Source organism: Myotis daubentonii, chromosome 4 (genome assembly GCF_963259705.1).
Source record: "Myotis daubentonii chromosome 4, mMyoDau2.1, whole genome shotgun sequence".
Classification (NCBI taxonomy): domain Eukaryota; kingdom Metazoa; phylum Chordata; class Mammalia; order Chiroptera; family Vespertilionidae; genus Myotis; species Myotis daubentonii.
Window position 1 is genome coordinate 44,949,654 of NC_081843.1, and position 16,672 is coordinate 44,966,325.

A 16,672-nucleotide genomic window follows, 5' to 3' on the forward strand; every position below is an offset into this window, starting at 1 on the left:
ATAATAAGCTGTGTTTACTGATCTATCACACCCAGACTAAATTCCTGCTATACTGATATATTTAAATTGAGGGGTGACTGCTAGGTACTATGTACTAGGTTCTATACTAAGAGTTTAAAAGTATGATTTCTGTTTGCCACAAAAAAAAAAAAAACTAAAGTTCAGGGAGGTTAATTTGTACAAAATTCCAGCAAGCCAACAACTGCCAGAATACCAGTAAGAACTAAAAATCTGACCTGGCTGACTCTAAGCCCTAAGCTCATCCTTCCACTTTACCACTGAGCTTCTCAAACCCAATGAGACTTTCTATATTTGATTATACACCCAAACCAGCCACATTTTCATTTGGTAAGAATATCAGAAATGAAGAAGAAAGTTAAAAGAGAATTTATGAAGTTGCAGTTACTTTCTCAAAACATTCCTTAATTATAATATAACCATAAGATTTTTAAAAATCAAATGATGCTGTTTTAAAAATGTGAGCAATTGGAAAATACTAATTTTTAAATCATTTTCATATCTAATTACACAATATTGCTTTGAAAGAAAGCAGGAAGGTACAGAATACCTCAAACAAGCCACCGTTTTCCTCACAACTCTCATGGCACAGCCAAAGGACCAGGGGTGCCACGTAATCTGGCTTCAGTGCTTCCAGAATATCTGAAATAAATACCCCCCCAAACAAGTTTATAAACAAGAATATGTATACACTTAAGCAATCATGTTACTTTCTGAAAATTTCTTACTTATAAAATGATAGGCAATTCAGAGACATTTCAAATAACAAGAACAAATTTATATGTACAAAATTAGACTAACACTCAAGGCTTTTCAAAGAACTTTTTCCATCCCAAAAGAGATATTCCTAAAGTTCTCTCAAGTTCGAATATTAAATACATCAGACATACCTTTTCCAAGATGGGTAACATACTATTCAGGAGAAGTCAGTTACAGCTGCCTAGGCAAACCCTGGTGAGCAGAGCTATGTATGACATAGGAACTTAGCTACCGTTCGTTCCCAAAACTATTTCACCCTCCCAGCCGTTAACCAGAAGCTAGAAAACTAAACACACACACACACACACACACACACACACACACACACACACAAAACAAAAACACAGCCTTGAAAATTGCAATGTTAGTGGGATAATGATGTGAGATGAACCTTGCAACCGTGTAAGATAATGATGTGAAATGAACCTTGAAACTGCATAAGATGATGGTGTGAAATGAACCTTGCAACCATTACTGATCAGTAACAAAGTGTAAGAAATATTTTCCCATTGCATCCTTTCTGTGAGCAACGTAACCAAGCAGAAAGGTACCACACAAGGAGTATGAAGACCTGGATTTTACTGCTAGCCCTGCCAAGCAGGCAATGCAGGACTGTGAACACATCACTGAACTCCCCTGGACATGTCTTCTCAGTAAGATGGTATGCTTTCCCTGCCTATTCTATCAAGTTGTTCCAAGGCTCAAATGAGATACAATTTGCTAATATACTTTATAATCTTTAAAGAATAAAATAATTGCACATTTTAATTGTGAAATTATGAAATATAATTTTATATTAATATGCTAAAGTAACAAAGATGACATTTACACTCTCTATAAATTAAAGAGTGCTCCAAAAACTTTTCATTTCATAGCCTCTAAAAGTTCTCAAGTATGCAAAAAATCCAATGGTACACTGTCTCCACTCTGTTATAAGCATGAGGAGAAAACCAAAGGGAGAATCCAACTTCTTAAATGACATGACAAAACAAATTCTTAACCTATACAGATGTTTGCGTTGACTAACTTTATAGTATTGAATGCAACAATTAACACATTAGTGAAATCCAACTCACCATCTATTATCTTAGGTGATAAAAAAAAAAGAGAGAGAAAAGAGCATGTCGTATAAGAAGAATACTTCCGACTTGCATTTTATTTCACATATTGTCACTAATAATTTAAGTAAATATTCTTGCTTTCCAGTACTCAAAATACATTCCAAACTCCAACGTTAGTTAGCATCTTATTAAGCCCTATTTTATGAACAAAAAACAGGATGAAGGAGGTAAGTGAAATTCCTGAGAATATCACAAAGAGATACAATTTTATACTAACTAGATTGACACATACAAACAATGCCAAGTTTTGGGGAAGGACCAGGCATAGGGAAGGGTTAACTCAGAAGGCCAGGGTTGCTTAAACTTTGCACAATCTAAGAAAGGTCTGTCTTCGGGACTGGAGCTTGGCCAGCTCCTGAGGGGTGAGCTCTGAGCCTCTGGATACGCGGCCTAGTAGGAGTGAGTCCCTGGGCCATGCTGAACCAGTTTGATCAGATGGTTTATGCTAAGGATGTGACCTACGGAGAAGTCTTTTTGCTCTGAGGGGATGGAGTCTGAGTGGCTGAGTTAAATCACACAGGAGCTGCTTGCTTACATGACTGACTTCCAATAAAAAGCCTGGACACCAAGGCTCAGGAGGGCTTCCCTGGCTGGCAACATTTTACAGCATCCATCCTGGTTTCTCATGAATTTCACTCTGTATGCCTTTCCCCCTAGCTGATTTTAACTTGTATATTTCACTATAAAAAAACCACAACCATGAGCATAACAGCTTTGCTGAGTTCTGTGAATTCTTCTAGAGAATTATGGAGCCTGGGGTGATCCTGGAAAACCCCAATCCAACCATAGGTCAGTGAGAACTCTGTAACCTCTGATGAATGTTATATTGGCTTAACCCATTTGAAAATTATTTAGCATTATGTGAAGTTTAACATTAGTATATTCCATAACTCAGCCATTTTACTTCTAAGTACACAACCTAGAAATATCCTTGCTGTGTGACTCTGGACACATGAACAAGAATGGAAACTGGAAACAAACCCAGATGTCCACTAATAAGAATTAGATAAATTCACATAATGGACTATTACAGAACTTTATATAAATGAGTGAACTACAGCTATAAATAATATAATGTTAGAAATATAACATTGTGCAATCCCCCCCAAAAATACAGTATATTACAATTTTATGAATATCAAAACAAGCAAACCAAATAGTTTTTAGCCATGTATTTATTATTTTTTAAATTTAATTAATATTTAAATGGTTTAGTATTTTTTAAAGAAAAATGGTACAGAAATGAAAACCAATCATTTTCTTTAAGTTATTACATCTTGGGGAAGCAAGAGGGTTGGGATGAAAGAATAACAAACATAGATTTAAGTTACTGGTAATGCCCCGATTTAGAGGTTGCATGACAGCTAGTCTTCAAAATGGTCCCACTGATTCCCCATCTCCTCTTATTCACCCCTTTTTGTAGTCCCTTCCGACAATGTACCAGGATTGCTCTCTGTGACCACTAGAATAGGACACTTCTGAAATTAAAAGATACTGCAACTTCTGTCTGATGGCTGTTTCTCTTTTTCAAATTATTAGCTCTGGGGGACGTCAGCTGCCCTACCAAGAGTAGTCCTATGGAGAAAACCACATTATGAGAAACTGAGGCCTCCTGCTGTCATGTGCATGTCTGAGCTTGGACGTGGATGCTCTGACCCAGACAAGATTTCAAAGGACCAGAGTCCCAGAAAATATCTTCATTAAATATCATTACAGAAAACATCTTCATTAAACCCCAAAACTTCCTAGCTAAGCCACTGAAAACTCCTGATCCCAGAAACTGTGTGAGATAATAAATGTTTATTGTTTTAGTCCACTAAATGTTAGAATAATTTATCACAGAATAGTAAATAACTAATATAACTTGGGAAGTTAGTTCATGGCTATTCATTCTAGGACAGTGCTGGCGAACCTTTTGAGCTCGGCGTGTCAGCATTTTGAAAAACCCTAACTTAACTCTGGTGCCGTGTCACATAGAAATTTTTTGATATTTGCAACCATAGGAAAACAAAGATTTATATTTTTGATATTTATTTTATATATTTAAATGCCATTTAACAAAGAAAAATCAACCAAAAAATGAGTTCGCGTGTCACCTCTGACACACGTGTCATAGGTTCGCCATCACTGTTCTAGGATTATGTTTTATTTCATGTAAGAAACATGTAAGTTACATACATTTCTTTCCATTTATCAAATATATTTCAAATAGAAAAAAGAAACTGCAAATGTCTGCACACATTACTTATAACATCTGGTTTTTTAACAAATAATTCTTATAATAGCCTGTAAGTGGATATTTCAGAGGGAGAGAAGAAATATCTGTGCAAAATTAATTTTCAGCTTTTTCTAAGCTATTAAAAAAGGTAATAAAAAACAAAATAGGGTTGCAAGATAATGACATAGAAAGATCTTTAACTCACTTCCTCCCACTAACACACAAAATATACCCTACATACAGGGAAATTTCTCCTGAAGAGACACTTGGGGCTGACTGAACAGCTTCTACACAACAAATGGCATAGGGACCAGACAGAGAAGGGTAGGCGATACAGAGACATGGTAATAAGGGGACCCATCCCCAACACAGTTGCCTGCAGTATGAATATCACTGAGCGGCCCGCATGCAGACCACCTGCCCTGGGGCACAGCGAGAAAACAGCAGTCTAAAGGGCACCTAGACTATATGTGAGGAAATCCATTTACAAACCCTAGTGTGCCTGCCACACGGGTGGAGAACTGCAGGAACTCTCTCCAGGATCAGAGGTAGCAAAGAGCATCATTTTTATGTTACCCCCTCCACCTTAATAGCAGGGGTGAGAGCACAGTGCAGGCACTCTAGCTGGCCTGCCATGGCCATTCCATGTCCCTGAGTCCCTGGCTCACGCCAGCACCAACCATTCCCCAAAGGTGGCTCCAGTAAAGAGTGTCCTGGGACCCCCAAACCTGCATGCAATCCAACTGCCCTGCCAGGGTAGAACTGGTGAGTCATACCCTATGTCATCCCCAGCCCATGCCTCCTCCATATCTAGCTGTCCCACCAAGGCAGCACCAGCAGTACATACCCTAGCTCCAGCCATTCTGCCAAGACAACCAAAACACAGTGTCCCCCAGGACCTCCAGGCCCACACCCACTGTAGCTCCAGCCATCCCACCAAGGCAGCCCCAGCATGGCAGTGCCCCAGGACACTCCAACCCACACCTGCTCCAGCTCCAGTCATTCCACCAAAATGACCTTGACAGAGCGTGCCCTGGGATACCTCAGAACTACGCCTGTTCCAGTTCTAGCCAGCCTGCCAAAACCACCTGGCACACACAATCAATACGCTCCTATGCAAGGCTGCTCCTTCAAGACTGGAAGAAGTGGCTGTGTTGCCTAATTCATAGAAACAAATACAGAAAGTCAAACAAAATGGGGAGATATAGAAATACATTCCAAGCCAAAAGAACAAAATAAAACAGAAACACTAATTAAACAAACATAAGTAATTTACCTGATAAAAAGTTCAAAGTAATAGTCATAAAGATACTCACTGAACTCAGGAGAAGAATGAAAGAACATAGGGAGAACTTCAACAAAGGAAAAAAAACACACACACAAGAAAAAAGCAATCAGAGCAGAAGAACGTAACTGAAATAAAAAGTAAACTAGAGGGAATTAACAACAGAGTGGTTGGTATGGAAGAACAGATCAGCAATCTGAAAGACATAATAGTGGAAATCATTCCATCAGAGCATCAAAAAGAAAAAATAATAATAAAGATAGTTTAAGGGACCTCTAGAACAACATCAAGCATGCTAACACTCACATTATAGGGATCCCAGAAGTGGGCAAGAGAAAGAAAGGGGTAGAAAACTCATTTGAAGAAATAGTCGTTGAAAACTTCCCAAATCTGGAGAAGAAAACAGACATCTGGGTTCAGTGAGTCCTAAACAACATGAACCTAAAGAAATCTATTCCAAGACATCCTATCTAATAAAAGAGAAACATGGTAATTGGCGTACGACCGCTACCCTTCCCATTGGCTAATCAGGGCAATATGCAAATTAACTGCCAGCCAAGATGGCGGCCAGCAGCCAGGCAGCTTGAAACTAACATGAGGCTTGCTTGCTTCAGTGACAGAGGACTCCAACGTTCCCTGCCTGCCACTGCAGGCCTCTGAGCTGCAACTCTAAGCAACTATGTAACAAATATAGAAGCTAAACAAAACCCCAGAAACCTGCTTTAGTCCACCGGGCTTCAGCCAGCAGGATCGCAACATTGTAAGCAAAGGCCAGAAACCTACTTTCAGCAGCGGAGGCCTAAGAGCTGGAGCCAAGCCTCGAAGCTAAAGCTGGCCCAGGATAAAAAAAGGAGCAGTTGGGAGCTTCAGTCACCCCCAGCCTGAAAACAGCCATCATTCCCTCACCCAAGCTGGCCAGGCACCCCAGTGGGGACCCCCACCCTAATCCAGGACACCCTTCAGGGCAAACCAGCCAGCACACACCCATGCACCAGGCCTCTACCCTATATAGTGAAAGGGTAATATGCCTCCCAGCACCGGGATCAGCGAAGCCACGAGGCCTCCCGGCGCAGGGATCATCGTGACAGGGGGCAGCGCCCAAACCCCCTGATCGCCCTGCGGCTCTGTGTGTGACAGGGGGCGGGGCCACAACCTCCCTATCCATCCTGCCCTGTTCATGACAGGGGAAGGCGCCCCAACCCCCTGATCAGCCCTGCTCTTTGCCTGATAGGGGGGAGCTCCCCAACCCCCTGATCGCCCTGCGGCTCTGTGTGTGACAGGGTGCGGAGCCCCAACCCCCTGATCAGCCCTGCTCTGTGTGTGACAGGGTGCGGCACACCAAGCCCCCCCACCCCCACGGGCCCTGCTCTGTGTGTGACGGGGTAGAGCCATAACCTCCCGATCGGCCCTGCCCTGAGTGTGAGAGTGGCGGCGCCCCAACCCCCTGATCGGCCCTGCTCTGTGGGTGATAGAGGGTGGCGCCCCAACCCCCTGATGGGCCCTGCTCTGTGCGTGACAGGGGGCAGTGCCCCAAACCCTGATTGGCCCTGCTCTGTGCATGACAGGGGGTGGTGCCACAACCTCCCCATCGACCCTGCCCTGAGTGTGACAGGGGCCGGTGCCCCAACCCCCCAATCGGCCCTACCCTGAGCGTGACTGAGGGTGGCATCGCAACCTCCTGATCTGCCCTGCTCTGTGCATGACAGGGGGTGGTGCCGCAACCTCCCCATCGACCCTGCCTTGAGTGTGATAGGGGGCGGTGCCCCAACCCCCAATCGGCCCTACCCTGAGCGTGACTGAGGGTGGCATCACAACCTCCTGATCGCCCTGCTCTGTGCATGACAGGGGGCGGCGCCCCAATTCCCCAATCAGCCCTGCTCTGAGCCCGACCAGGGGCTGCACCTAGGGATTGGGCCTGCCCTCTGCCACCCGGGAGCAGGCCTAAGCCAGCAGGTCATTATCTCCCGAGGGGTCCCAGACTGCGAGAGGGCACAGGCCGGGCTGAGGGACTCCCCTCCCCCCCGAGTGCACAAATTTTTGTGCACTGGGCCTCTAGTCTACACTAATAATAGAGAAATATTTAAATTGGTTGTCACTCTGCTATGCCCACCAGCCAATCAGGACGAGTATGCAAATTAACCCAACAAAGATGGCGGGTTAATTTGCATATGCAGGCACAGAGCTAAGACTGAAGATTGAAGAGGCTTGGCTTCTCTGCCGCAGTCGCAGCAGAGAAGCCAAGCCTCACTGTGGCCAGAGGGGAGAAGCCAAGCTTCACTGTGGCCGGAGAGGAGAAGCCTAACCTTGAGGCTTGGCTTCTCTGCTGTGGCTGGACCAAAGGCCTGGGTCCTGGGTGGCTGAGGAAAACCAGTGCCGGCAGCTAGGGGAAGGAAGGCCTATTGTGTGAATCTTCGTTTAACGGGCCTCTAGTTTATAATAAAGATGGTAAAAGTTAAAAGACAGAGAGAGAATTTTAGAGGTAGCAAGAGAAAACTGACTTGTCACATTCAAAGGAAACCCCATAAGACTATCAACTGATTTTTCAGTAGAAACTTTATAGGCCAGAAGGGATATTTAAAATGATGACAAGGAAAAACTTACATCCCAGAATATGTTGTGGGGCAAGGTTATCAATCAGAATTGGAGGAGTGTTTCCCAGAGAAGCTAAAACTAAAGAAGTTCATCACCACTGAACCAATAAGGAAGCACTTTCCTTAAATGACATATTATATCAGATGGCCTTAATAGATATTACAGAACCTTTCATCCCAATACTGCAGAATACAGTCTTTTCAAATACAAATGGAACATTGTCCAGGATATGTCACATTTGGCCACAAAACAAGTCTTAATAAATTAAAGAATACTGAAATCATATCAAGTGCCTTTTCTGACAACAGCATGGAACTAGAAATCAATTACAAGAAAAATCTAGAAAAAATACAAACACATGGAGACTAAACAACATGCTACTAAACAACCAATAGTTCAATAGTCTATTAATTATTTTTTAAAATTATTATTATAAAACAGTAAGAATGCTATTACCACATTCTATAAAAAATATATTTATGTATACTGTATATACCTACACAGAGAAAAAGAATGAAAGTGTATCTCAGTGTGGTAGAATTATGGCTCATTTTTTAATCCTTCTCTTGTGCTTTTCTAAAATTTTTGTAATGAACGCACATTATACATAATGCTATTTTAAACTGTAGGAAAATAATTTTTTAACTATTCAGAAAATTAAATACTTTTGCAAAGCTCACCTCACACAGATTTGTGGGTAACAGCACTGAAAAATCTAAGCTACTTACCTTCAGGCAAGACAGTCTTGGTCATCCGTGATCCAGCAGTAGGGGCAATAGTATTACAATGAATGTTGTTTTTCTGGCCTTCAATTGCAAGAGTATTTGCAAGGCCCAGAAGACCCAGCTTTGCAGCACTATAATTTGCCTGGCCAAAGTTGCCATATATTCCTGAAGCCGATGAAGTCATAATTATCCTAAAAGGAAAATCAATCCCCCAATATCATCTTTGCTATGATTTTATAATGCTACAACTGTATGTCTTTTGTTCTTTTCAGTACTATTACACCTGTCAAAAACAACTCTGTATATTGCCATTAGATTCTTATAATCATGATTCATATACCTAAAACAATATTAATAATAAAATTAATCTCGGCCCTGGACAGGTAGCTGAGTTGGTTAGAGCACCATCCTAATATGCTAAGGTTGCCCCAGTCAGGGCACATATAAGAAACAACCAATGAATGCATAAATAAGTCAAACAGCAAAACAATGTCTCTCCCCCCCCCCCCCCTCTCTCTCTCTATTTCTCTCTCTCCTTCCTTCCCTTTCACTCTCTAAAATCAATAAATAAAATTAAAAATAAATGATAATGATAATAATAATAAAAGTAATCTCTCAAACTTCAACTATAAGATTTAACTGTTTTAAAAAGAATCCCTGTTTAGAACCAAATAAATTCAATTATAAGAATGTTCATTCATTATCTATTGAAAACAACAATAAATATTTATAAACATAAAATAAACTGGCAATACATATGTTAAAATTTTAGTAAGAAATATTAGATAAAGCAGTTCTAATTCTTCAGTACTCACCACTTTGACCCTCTCCCTTTCTGGATAACATTAAATGCCTCATATTAAAACAATGCCATCTCATCATCTCACCCAATCTGACAAATTTACTAGCTCTACCACGTTCTGAGTACTCACAGAGATGCAACTATGAGAGTTGTAGAGTTCCTAAACAGTTTATAAAGACTATCTCATGTCTCACAAGTACCAACTAATAGGAAACAGCCACTCATTTCTCCCGAGTTGGTCACTGGATACACAAAATGATATTTTGGTTAGAGAATAAAGTACAGGTATATCCTCAATGTTTACATGGCTAAAATATCAGCACAGCAGAAAAATCATTAATAATGAAAAGTAGGTGAAAAAATACATAAAGCTGTCCAGCTCAGCTAATCTATAACTAAATGACCAATTTAATGAGAGGGTATGTGCCAAAACTACACCTAAAAAGCCCACACATATATGATGTTTTCCTCAATATCAAAGCAATTATCATTCCCTCTACACAAGAACCCACACTCATTTCTAATCCCCCTGGAAAGCATATGCAACTCTACCTTCCAAATTTCTGTTTCTTCATGTGATCCCATGCTGCCCGGGTCACTTGGAATGAGCCCCGCAAATGAACTTTATGGATTAAATCTAAAACAAGAAATTATTTTTAGTATATATTTTGTCAAAAATTCCAATAGACGTCTCAGAGTCAACATAAGCAATGATTTACTTATAAACTCATTTTAAACCTAGCATTCAAAATCAACTGAGTAAATATTTTTGCCTTTGTTCCAGTTAGGAAAAACCAATCATACCTGTTTTGCCTATCACTTATGATAAAATTACTGAAACCCTGTACATATCTAAATACAATGACATCTTTTTTTCATACGTGTGAGCGAGAACGCAGTCCTCCACTACCACAAATTATGCAGTCAAATTTCCCACATTTGGGGAAATCGCAGGGGTCAGCATATGCAGAATGCAATGGATAAGGCTCCCCCTGGGAAAAACACCTTGGTGATCATGGTATTTCCCATGACAGGTAAGCATGGTACAATGCCATCTTTAATTTATGCCTACTTTATATAAAAAATCACTAACTTTACATATATAGTTGGGACTCAACACAAACATTAGTTAAAGCATAATCATAAACCACACAGTTCATCATCAAGAAATGTTTACAAAATGCTCAGTATATATCCCTATTTTTCCCAGGGTTTATAAATGAGTTAGAGAGAATTGGGGGATTGGAGGGTAGAAAATGAGAGAAAAGAGGGAGGGCGGAGAAAGTGAGAAAGAATGCTAATCTAATGAATAGACAACCTGGGGAATGGTTCAGATAGACAAAAACCTGTAGATTTAATTTTTAACTCAATTTATTTATATATAATTTGATATTTTAATTATTAAGTTTTAACCATTCTTACTTATTTTTGTTTCAATCTGGGGGTCTCATCAAATGTTTTCATGCATATGTTAGAATAATAATGTAAGAGTGAAAAAAAGAAATTTAAAGGGGGTAGGGAGGTAGTAGTTAGGATGGTGAGCTGAGGATGAAACCAGAGGAGGAAACATCCCAGTCCAACAAGAGCTGAAAAGAAAGTGCCAACATAGACCCCCTTTGCCAACAAATCTTATCTTAGCTTCTTTTTTACTCCAATTCCTACAATTCCTAAAAGCCCTTCTTTGCTTCACTCTAAGTCACAAAGATATATTTTGCTTCTTCCAACAGAACTTGTGGCCATATTCCTCAGGAGCACACACTATAAATGATGAGAGAAAATTCACCTCAGTTAGCATGCCTGTCACTGTCTCAGCCACCATTGCTTGTTTTAGTTCTGATAGCCAATGAAAGCAAGGGCAAAGAAGAGTGAACAGAAAAAACATTTTTTTCCTAACTGTGATTTGTTCATTATCTAAACTCAATCTTTCCTGATGGAAAATTTTCCTACTTATTAGAAGCTTCAAAATTACATCTAGATTTTCCCACCCATTACTAAGATTTCCATCATTTTTAGTGCCCCGGGCTACCTTCCATATCCTGTTCTTGCTCTTGAAATAAGAATCACACAGCCAGAGAAGCATGATGCAAGCTGTTCGAAAGAGTTAATCCTGCTAGGAAATGCTGACAACCTCTCAAGGGAAAAACAAATCAACAGGCACAAAATCCTTTTGAATAACTTCTGACAACTGATTTAAATTTTTTAAGATTTCTCAAATGTTTAAAAAAATCAGCTATTTCCAAGTGTTCATCATTTTCAGTTATAAAGCTTATGCATTACTTACATTAGCAGAGGTAGATAAAAGCAAGTTTTTTCTTAAATGTAGAAATTTATCAAATATTGAAAGGCTAAATGGACAGGTATACTAGTATTCCAGAGACATATATTAAAAACAACTTACCCCAGTCTTCATCACTTATTCTACTAAAGGAACGATCCCTCAGAATTCTAAAAAATTGATATTATATTGGTTAGTGTGGGGAAGGAGTATACAGTTAAAAATAAAAAAACTTTGTATGCACATTACTAAAAATGAAAAAAATAAATACTCACCCAGCATTGTTAACCACAACATCTGCAATATAAAAAGATCCAGGTCACAAATATATAAGCAAGCATATTAATTGGTAAAGAGTGCTATCAGAACAAAACTTTATATGTAAAGAAAAAAAATCTATTCACAAAACCACAGCCAGTATCACACTGAATCAGGGCTTTGCTCTCAAACTTACATATCTAAATTTTTCCACCTCTACATTCTGCTGAAATTATATCATCTTATTTATATAATTAGCTATTGCACAACTCTTAGGTTCTTAGGATTCAGGGGTAACCACAAGCCATTCCTCATTTAACCACAAAATTCACTCAGAAAGTTAAAAGCTGAAAAGGGTTTTTCCTTGCCACTCAAAAATCAAAAGCCCAGGAAGAAAACCAATACTTTAAATAATAAAAAATTTAAAAAAAAAGAAACTGATGTCTTAACACATAATTGTATTAGTATTCCTCTTATGAAAAGAAATTATATATTTTAAGGTGAACCACCATCATGTAACTATTTTCACCTATGACTTCCCACCTTTGTGGTCTTGATTCCTGTCACTATATGTGAACATGTCTCTTAGGAGCTCAACCAAACATGACTAGAAAAACAAATATGCTTGACAGGAAAAACAAAGGAACACATTCAAATTACAAAAAAAATGTTTTCCAGATTGTAAACATATTGGGCTAGTTTGCAATAATGTTTCTCTCTAGAATTCAATAATCAACCACTTATTAAAAATTAGAGGCCCTCGGCCTGGCCAGCAATCAGGGCCCATTGGGGCTGGGCCAGCTGGGCCAACTGGATGGGGGGGTAGGGGGGAGGGCCGCAGAGGTTGGCTAGCCGGGCCAGGGGGAGGGGCTGAGGGAGGTTGGCCACCGCCCCCCCCCCCAATCGGGGCAATTGGGGCTGGCCGGCCATGGGAAGGAAACAGGGGAGGTTGGCCAGCCGTGGGAGGTTGGCTGTGGGAGTGCACTGACCACCAGGGTGCAGCTCCTGCATTGAGCATCTGCCTCCTGGTGGTCAATGAGGATCATAGCGACCGGAAAGGCATATATATATATATATATATATATATATATATATATATATATATATATTTTAGAGGCCCGATGCACAAAATTCGTGCAAGGGACTCAGCCCTCACAGCCGCGGCTTCATCTGGAAGGTCGTCTGGAAGGACATCTGGAAGGTCATTCGGCTGTCCGGTCTAATTAGCATATTACGCTTTTATTACTATAGATGTGTAGAACTAAACCAGGAAGATTATCTAGAGAACGGTTGACTAAATGACATATTGGAAATGCTTCTTTAAAAAGGAAGATTTTTTATTATACAGTTGACTATTGAACAACAGGGGTTTGAAATGCATGGGTCCACTTATATGTATTTTTATTTTCATAAATATATCAGAAAAATTTTTAGAGATTTGCAACAATGTGAAAAACTTGCAGATATACCACAAACTCTAGAAAAATTTTTTAAAATCTTAATAAAAATTATGTATGTCATGAATACATAAAATATATGTAGATACCAGTAGTCTATTTTATCATTTATTATCATAAAATATATACAAGTCTACTACAAAAAGTTAAAGTTTATAAAAAATGTGCAAACACAGATCATAAGTGGTACCATTCACAGTAGAGAAAAGTAAACAATTGTAAGGATGCACAATTAAATAAATGCATAAAGTTAACTGTATTACATATTGTACTATTGTGATAATATTCTAGCCACCTTGCAATGAGATCAAGTGTTGCAAGTATCCAATTAAAATGCCATGTGAACCTTATGCAGTTTGGCTCAGTGGGTAGAACATCAGTCAGCAGACTGAAGGGTCCTGGGTTTGATTCCTGTCAAGGACACATACTTTCGTTGCAGGCTCGATTCCCCTGGCCCCGATCAGGGTGTGTGTGGAAGACAACCAATAGTTGTGTCTCTCTCACATCGATGTTTCTCTCTCTCTCTGCCTCCCTCCCCCCTTCCACTCTCTAAAAATCAATGAGAAAATATCCTCGGGAGAGGATTACCAAAAACAAATGCCATGTGATGCTAATCGCTCCTCATTAGAAGTCCCTCTCTTCAGCAAATTGTGTATAGCAGCAAAAAGTAATGTTTTCATTTTTTAGTGCAATATGAAGTGCCACACACTAGTGGTGCTGAAAATGCTCCCAAGAAGCAGCGAAAAGTCATGACATTATAAGAAAAAGTTGAGCCAGTTCTCTCACATTAACTGCCTAAGAGACTCGCTGTAAAAAGCAACAACCTCTCCTCTTCCTGTCCACAAAGCAGCAACCACATGTGAGTGCATCTCCATCCACATTGGCCCGGCTGGTGTCCAGATCGGCAATGCCTGTTGGTAGCTCTACTAGAACAGGTTGGGACTGTAACATGACCAGATGCCAAGTGACAAGCGGGCGTTCTCCATTTACTCAGCCCCCCAGGTTTCCACAGCTGAAGTTAGCCCTACTCCTCCATCCTCACCACCCACACCACCCTAGAGCACTCTATGCCTTCATGGTGGACAATGAGAACATCTACATCTCTTGTAGAAAACTTGATATTGAGCACCCAACCTATACTAACCAGAATAGGGTGATAGGTCATATTGTGTCTTCCATCACTAATCCCTCAGATTTTTTAAAATATATATTTTTATTGATTTCAGAGAGGAAGTGAGAGAGAGAGAAACATCAATGATGAGAGCGAATCATTGATTGGCTGCTTCCGGCACACACATCCCCCTGCTGGGGATCAAATCCACAACCCAGGCACGTGCCCTGACTGAGAATCGAACCATGACCTCCTGGTTGATAGGTGGATGCTCAACCACTGAGCCATGCCGGTCAGGCATGCTCTCCAATGATTTGATGGACCCCTGAATGTTGATCTGGCAGAACTCCAGACCAACCCAATGCACTATCCCTGCATCCACTTCCTTCTGGCCACGTATGCCCAAAATCTCTGCTGAGAAAGCCCACCAAGAACGGCCGTCTGTAACAGAGATCACCAATGTGTGCTTTGAGCCAGCCAACCAGGTGGTGAAATGTGACTCTCACCACGATAAATACATGGCTTGCTGCCTGTTGTACAGAGTTGACATGGTTCCCAGAGATGTCAGTGCTGCCACTGCCACCATCAAGGCGAAGTTGATCACCCAGTGTGTGGACTGGCGCCCCACTGGCTTCAAAGTTGGCATTAATTACCAGCCTCCCACTGTGGTATCAGGTGGAAACCTGGCCAATGTACAGCGAGCTGTGTTCACGCTGAGCAATACCACAGCTACTGCTGAGGCCTGGGTGGCCTGGACAAGCTTGACCTGATGCATGCCAAGCGTGCCTTTGTTCACTGGTACGTGTGTGGGTGAGGGCATGGAGGAAGGAGAGCTTTCTGAGGCCCATGAGGACATGGCTGCCTTTGAGGGAAATTATGAGGAAGTTGGTGTGGATTCAGTTGAAGGAAAGGGTGAGGAAGAAGGAGAGGAATAAAGTTAAAATGTCACAACAGTGCTGCTTCTACAGGGAAGCTTATTCTATTTTTTTTAAATTTCTTTATTGATTAAGGTATTACATATGTGTCCTGATCCGACCATAACCCCCCCACCCCCGACCTCCCCAACTCATGCCCTCACCCCCCTGTTGTCTGTGTCCATTAGTTAGGGTTATATGCATGCATATAAGTCCTTTGGTTGATCTTTCCCCGTTACCTCCACCCTCCCCTACCTTCCCTCTGGGGTTGGACAGTCTGATCGATGCTTCTCTGTCCCTGGATCTGTTTTTAAACTTTGAAAAGTTATGGTCTGTTCAGTTGTTGGATGTAGCAGTGCATACTCTCATATACAATAACTGGCCTAGGCTTTAAAAAACACGAAGCTTTGTTGCAGTCCCAACCTGTCCATTTCTCCAATGGGTTTGAAAAAAGTATTCCTTGTCTTAAATTTTAAAAAGTTGAATTACTTAACATGTACCATAGATTGAGAGCTCTAACTGGGGCTGCCTGCATTGCCAGATAAATGAATCCAGCATAAAGACCATTATAAACAAAAAAAGAAATTCATGAAGCCATCACTGCAGCTACACCCACAGTCATGAAAATTTTGTGCTTTTCGTGAATATCTTTTTATCTCGTATTGAAATGCAGCTTTTATGGGAGTGCAGGATTGCTGTGAGAAAGGCACGGCTACAGACACTAATGTGACTTGAGAAAAAGCAAACTCATTATATGACAACTTAAAGCAAATGGATGGTAACGGACCTAAAGCTCAAGAATTTAATGGCAAAGGATGGCCTGGTAATTTTAGAAAGAGGTTTGGCTTAAAAACGTCAACATAATATGGGAAGCAGCTTCTGCCGACCAACAGGCAGCAGACAAGTTCCCAGACACAAGTAAGAAAATCGCTGAGAGGGAAGGATATCTGCCTCAACAGGTTTTTAATGCAAATGAAAGTGCTCTATTCTGGAAAAAACAAATGCCACAAACGACATTTATTAGTAAGGAAAAGAGCACCACGATTTGAGGCAGGAAGGGATAGCTAACTCTACTATCTTGTTCAAATGCAGTCAGGCATCAGGACTGCCCTTACCTATAAAACTGCTAAACCCCAT

General features: G+C 40.8%; 1 protein-coding gene and 1 non-coding gene across 3 annotated transcripts in view; both read right to left on the reverse strand.

The window, feature by feature from the left end:
* Nucleotides 1-16,672, reverse strand: part of HSD17B4 (hydroxysteroid 17-beta dehydrogenase 4) — a 73,741-nt gene that overhangs the window by 42,550 nt on the left and 14,519 nt on the right. For both annotated transcript variants that reach the window (XM_059693799.1, XM_059693798.1), the window contains exons 5-9: nt 12,071-12,092; nt 11,919-11,965; nt 10,073-10,157; nt 8,722-8,909; nt 569-660 (exon numbers count right to left, since the gene is read on the reverse strand). In XM_059693799.1, coding sequence (XP_059549782.1) covers nt 569-660; nt 8,722-8,909; nt 10,073-10,157; nt 11,919-11,965; nt 12,071-12,092 — 434 coding nt within the window. The remainder of the gene's footprint in view (nt 1-568; nt 661-8,721; nt 8,910-10,072; nt 10,158-11,918; nt 11,966-12,070; nt 12,093-16,672) is intronic.
* On the reverse strand, nt 10,399-10,562 carry LOC132233963 (U1 spliceosomal RNA). Its single transcript, XR_009452803.1, has one exon. It is a non-coding gene; the product is annotated as a U1 spliceosomal RNA (small nuclear RNA).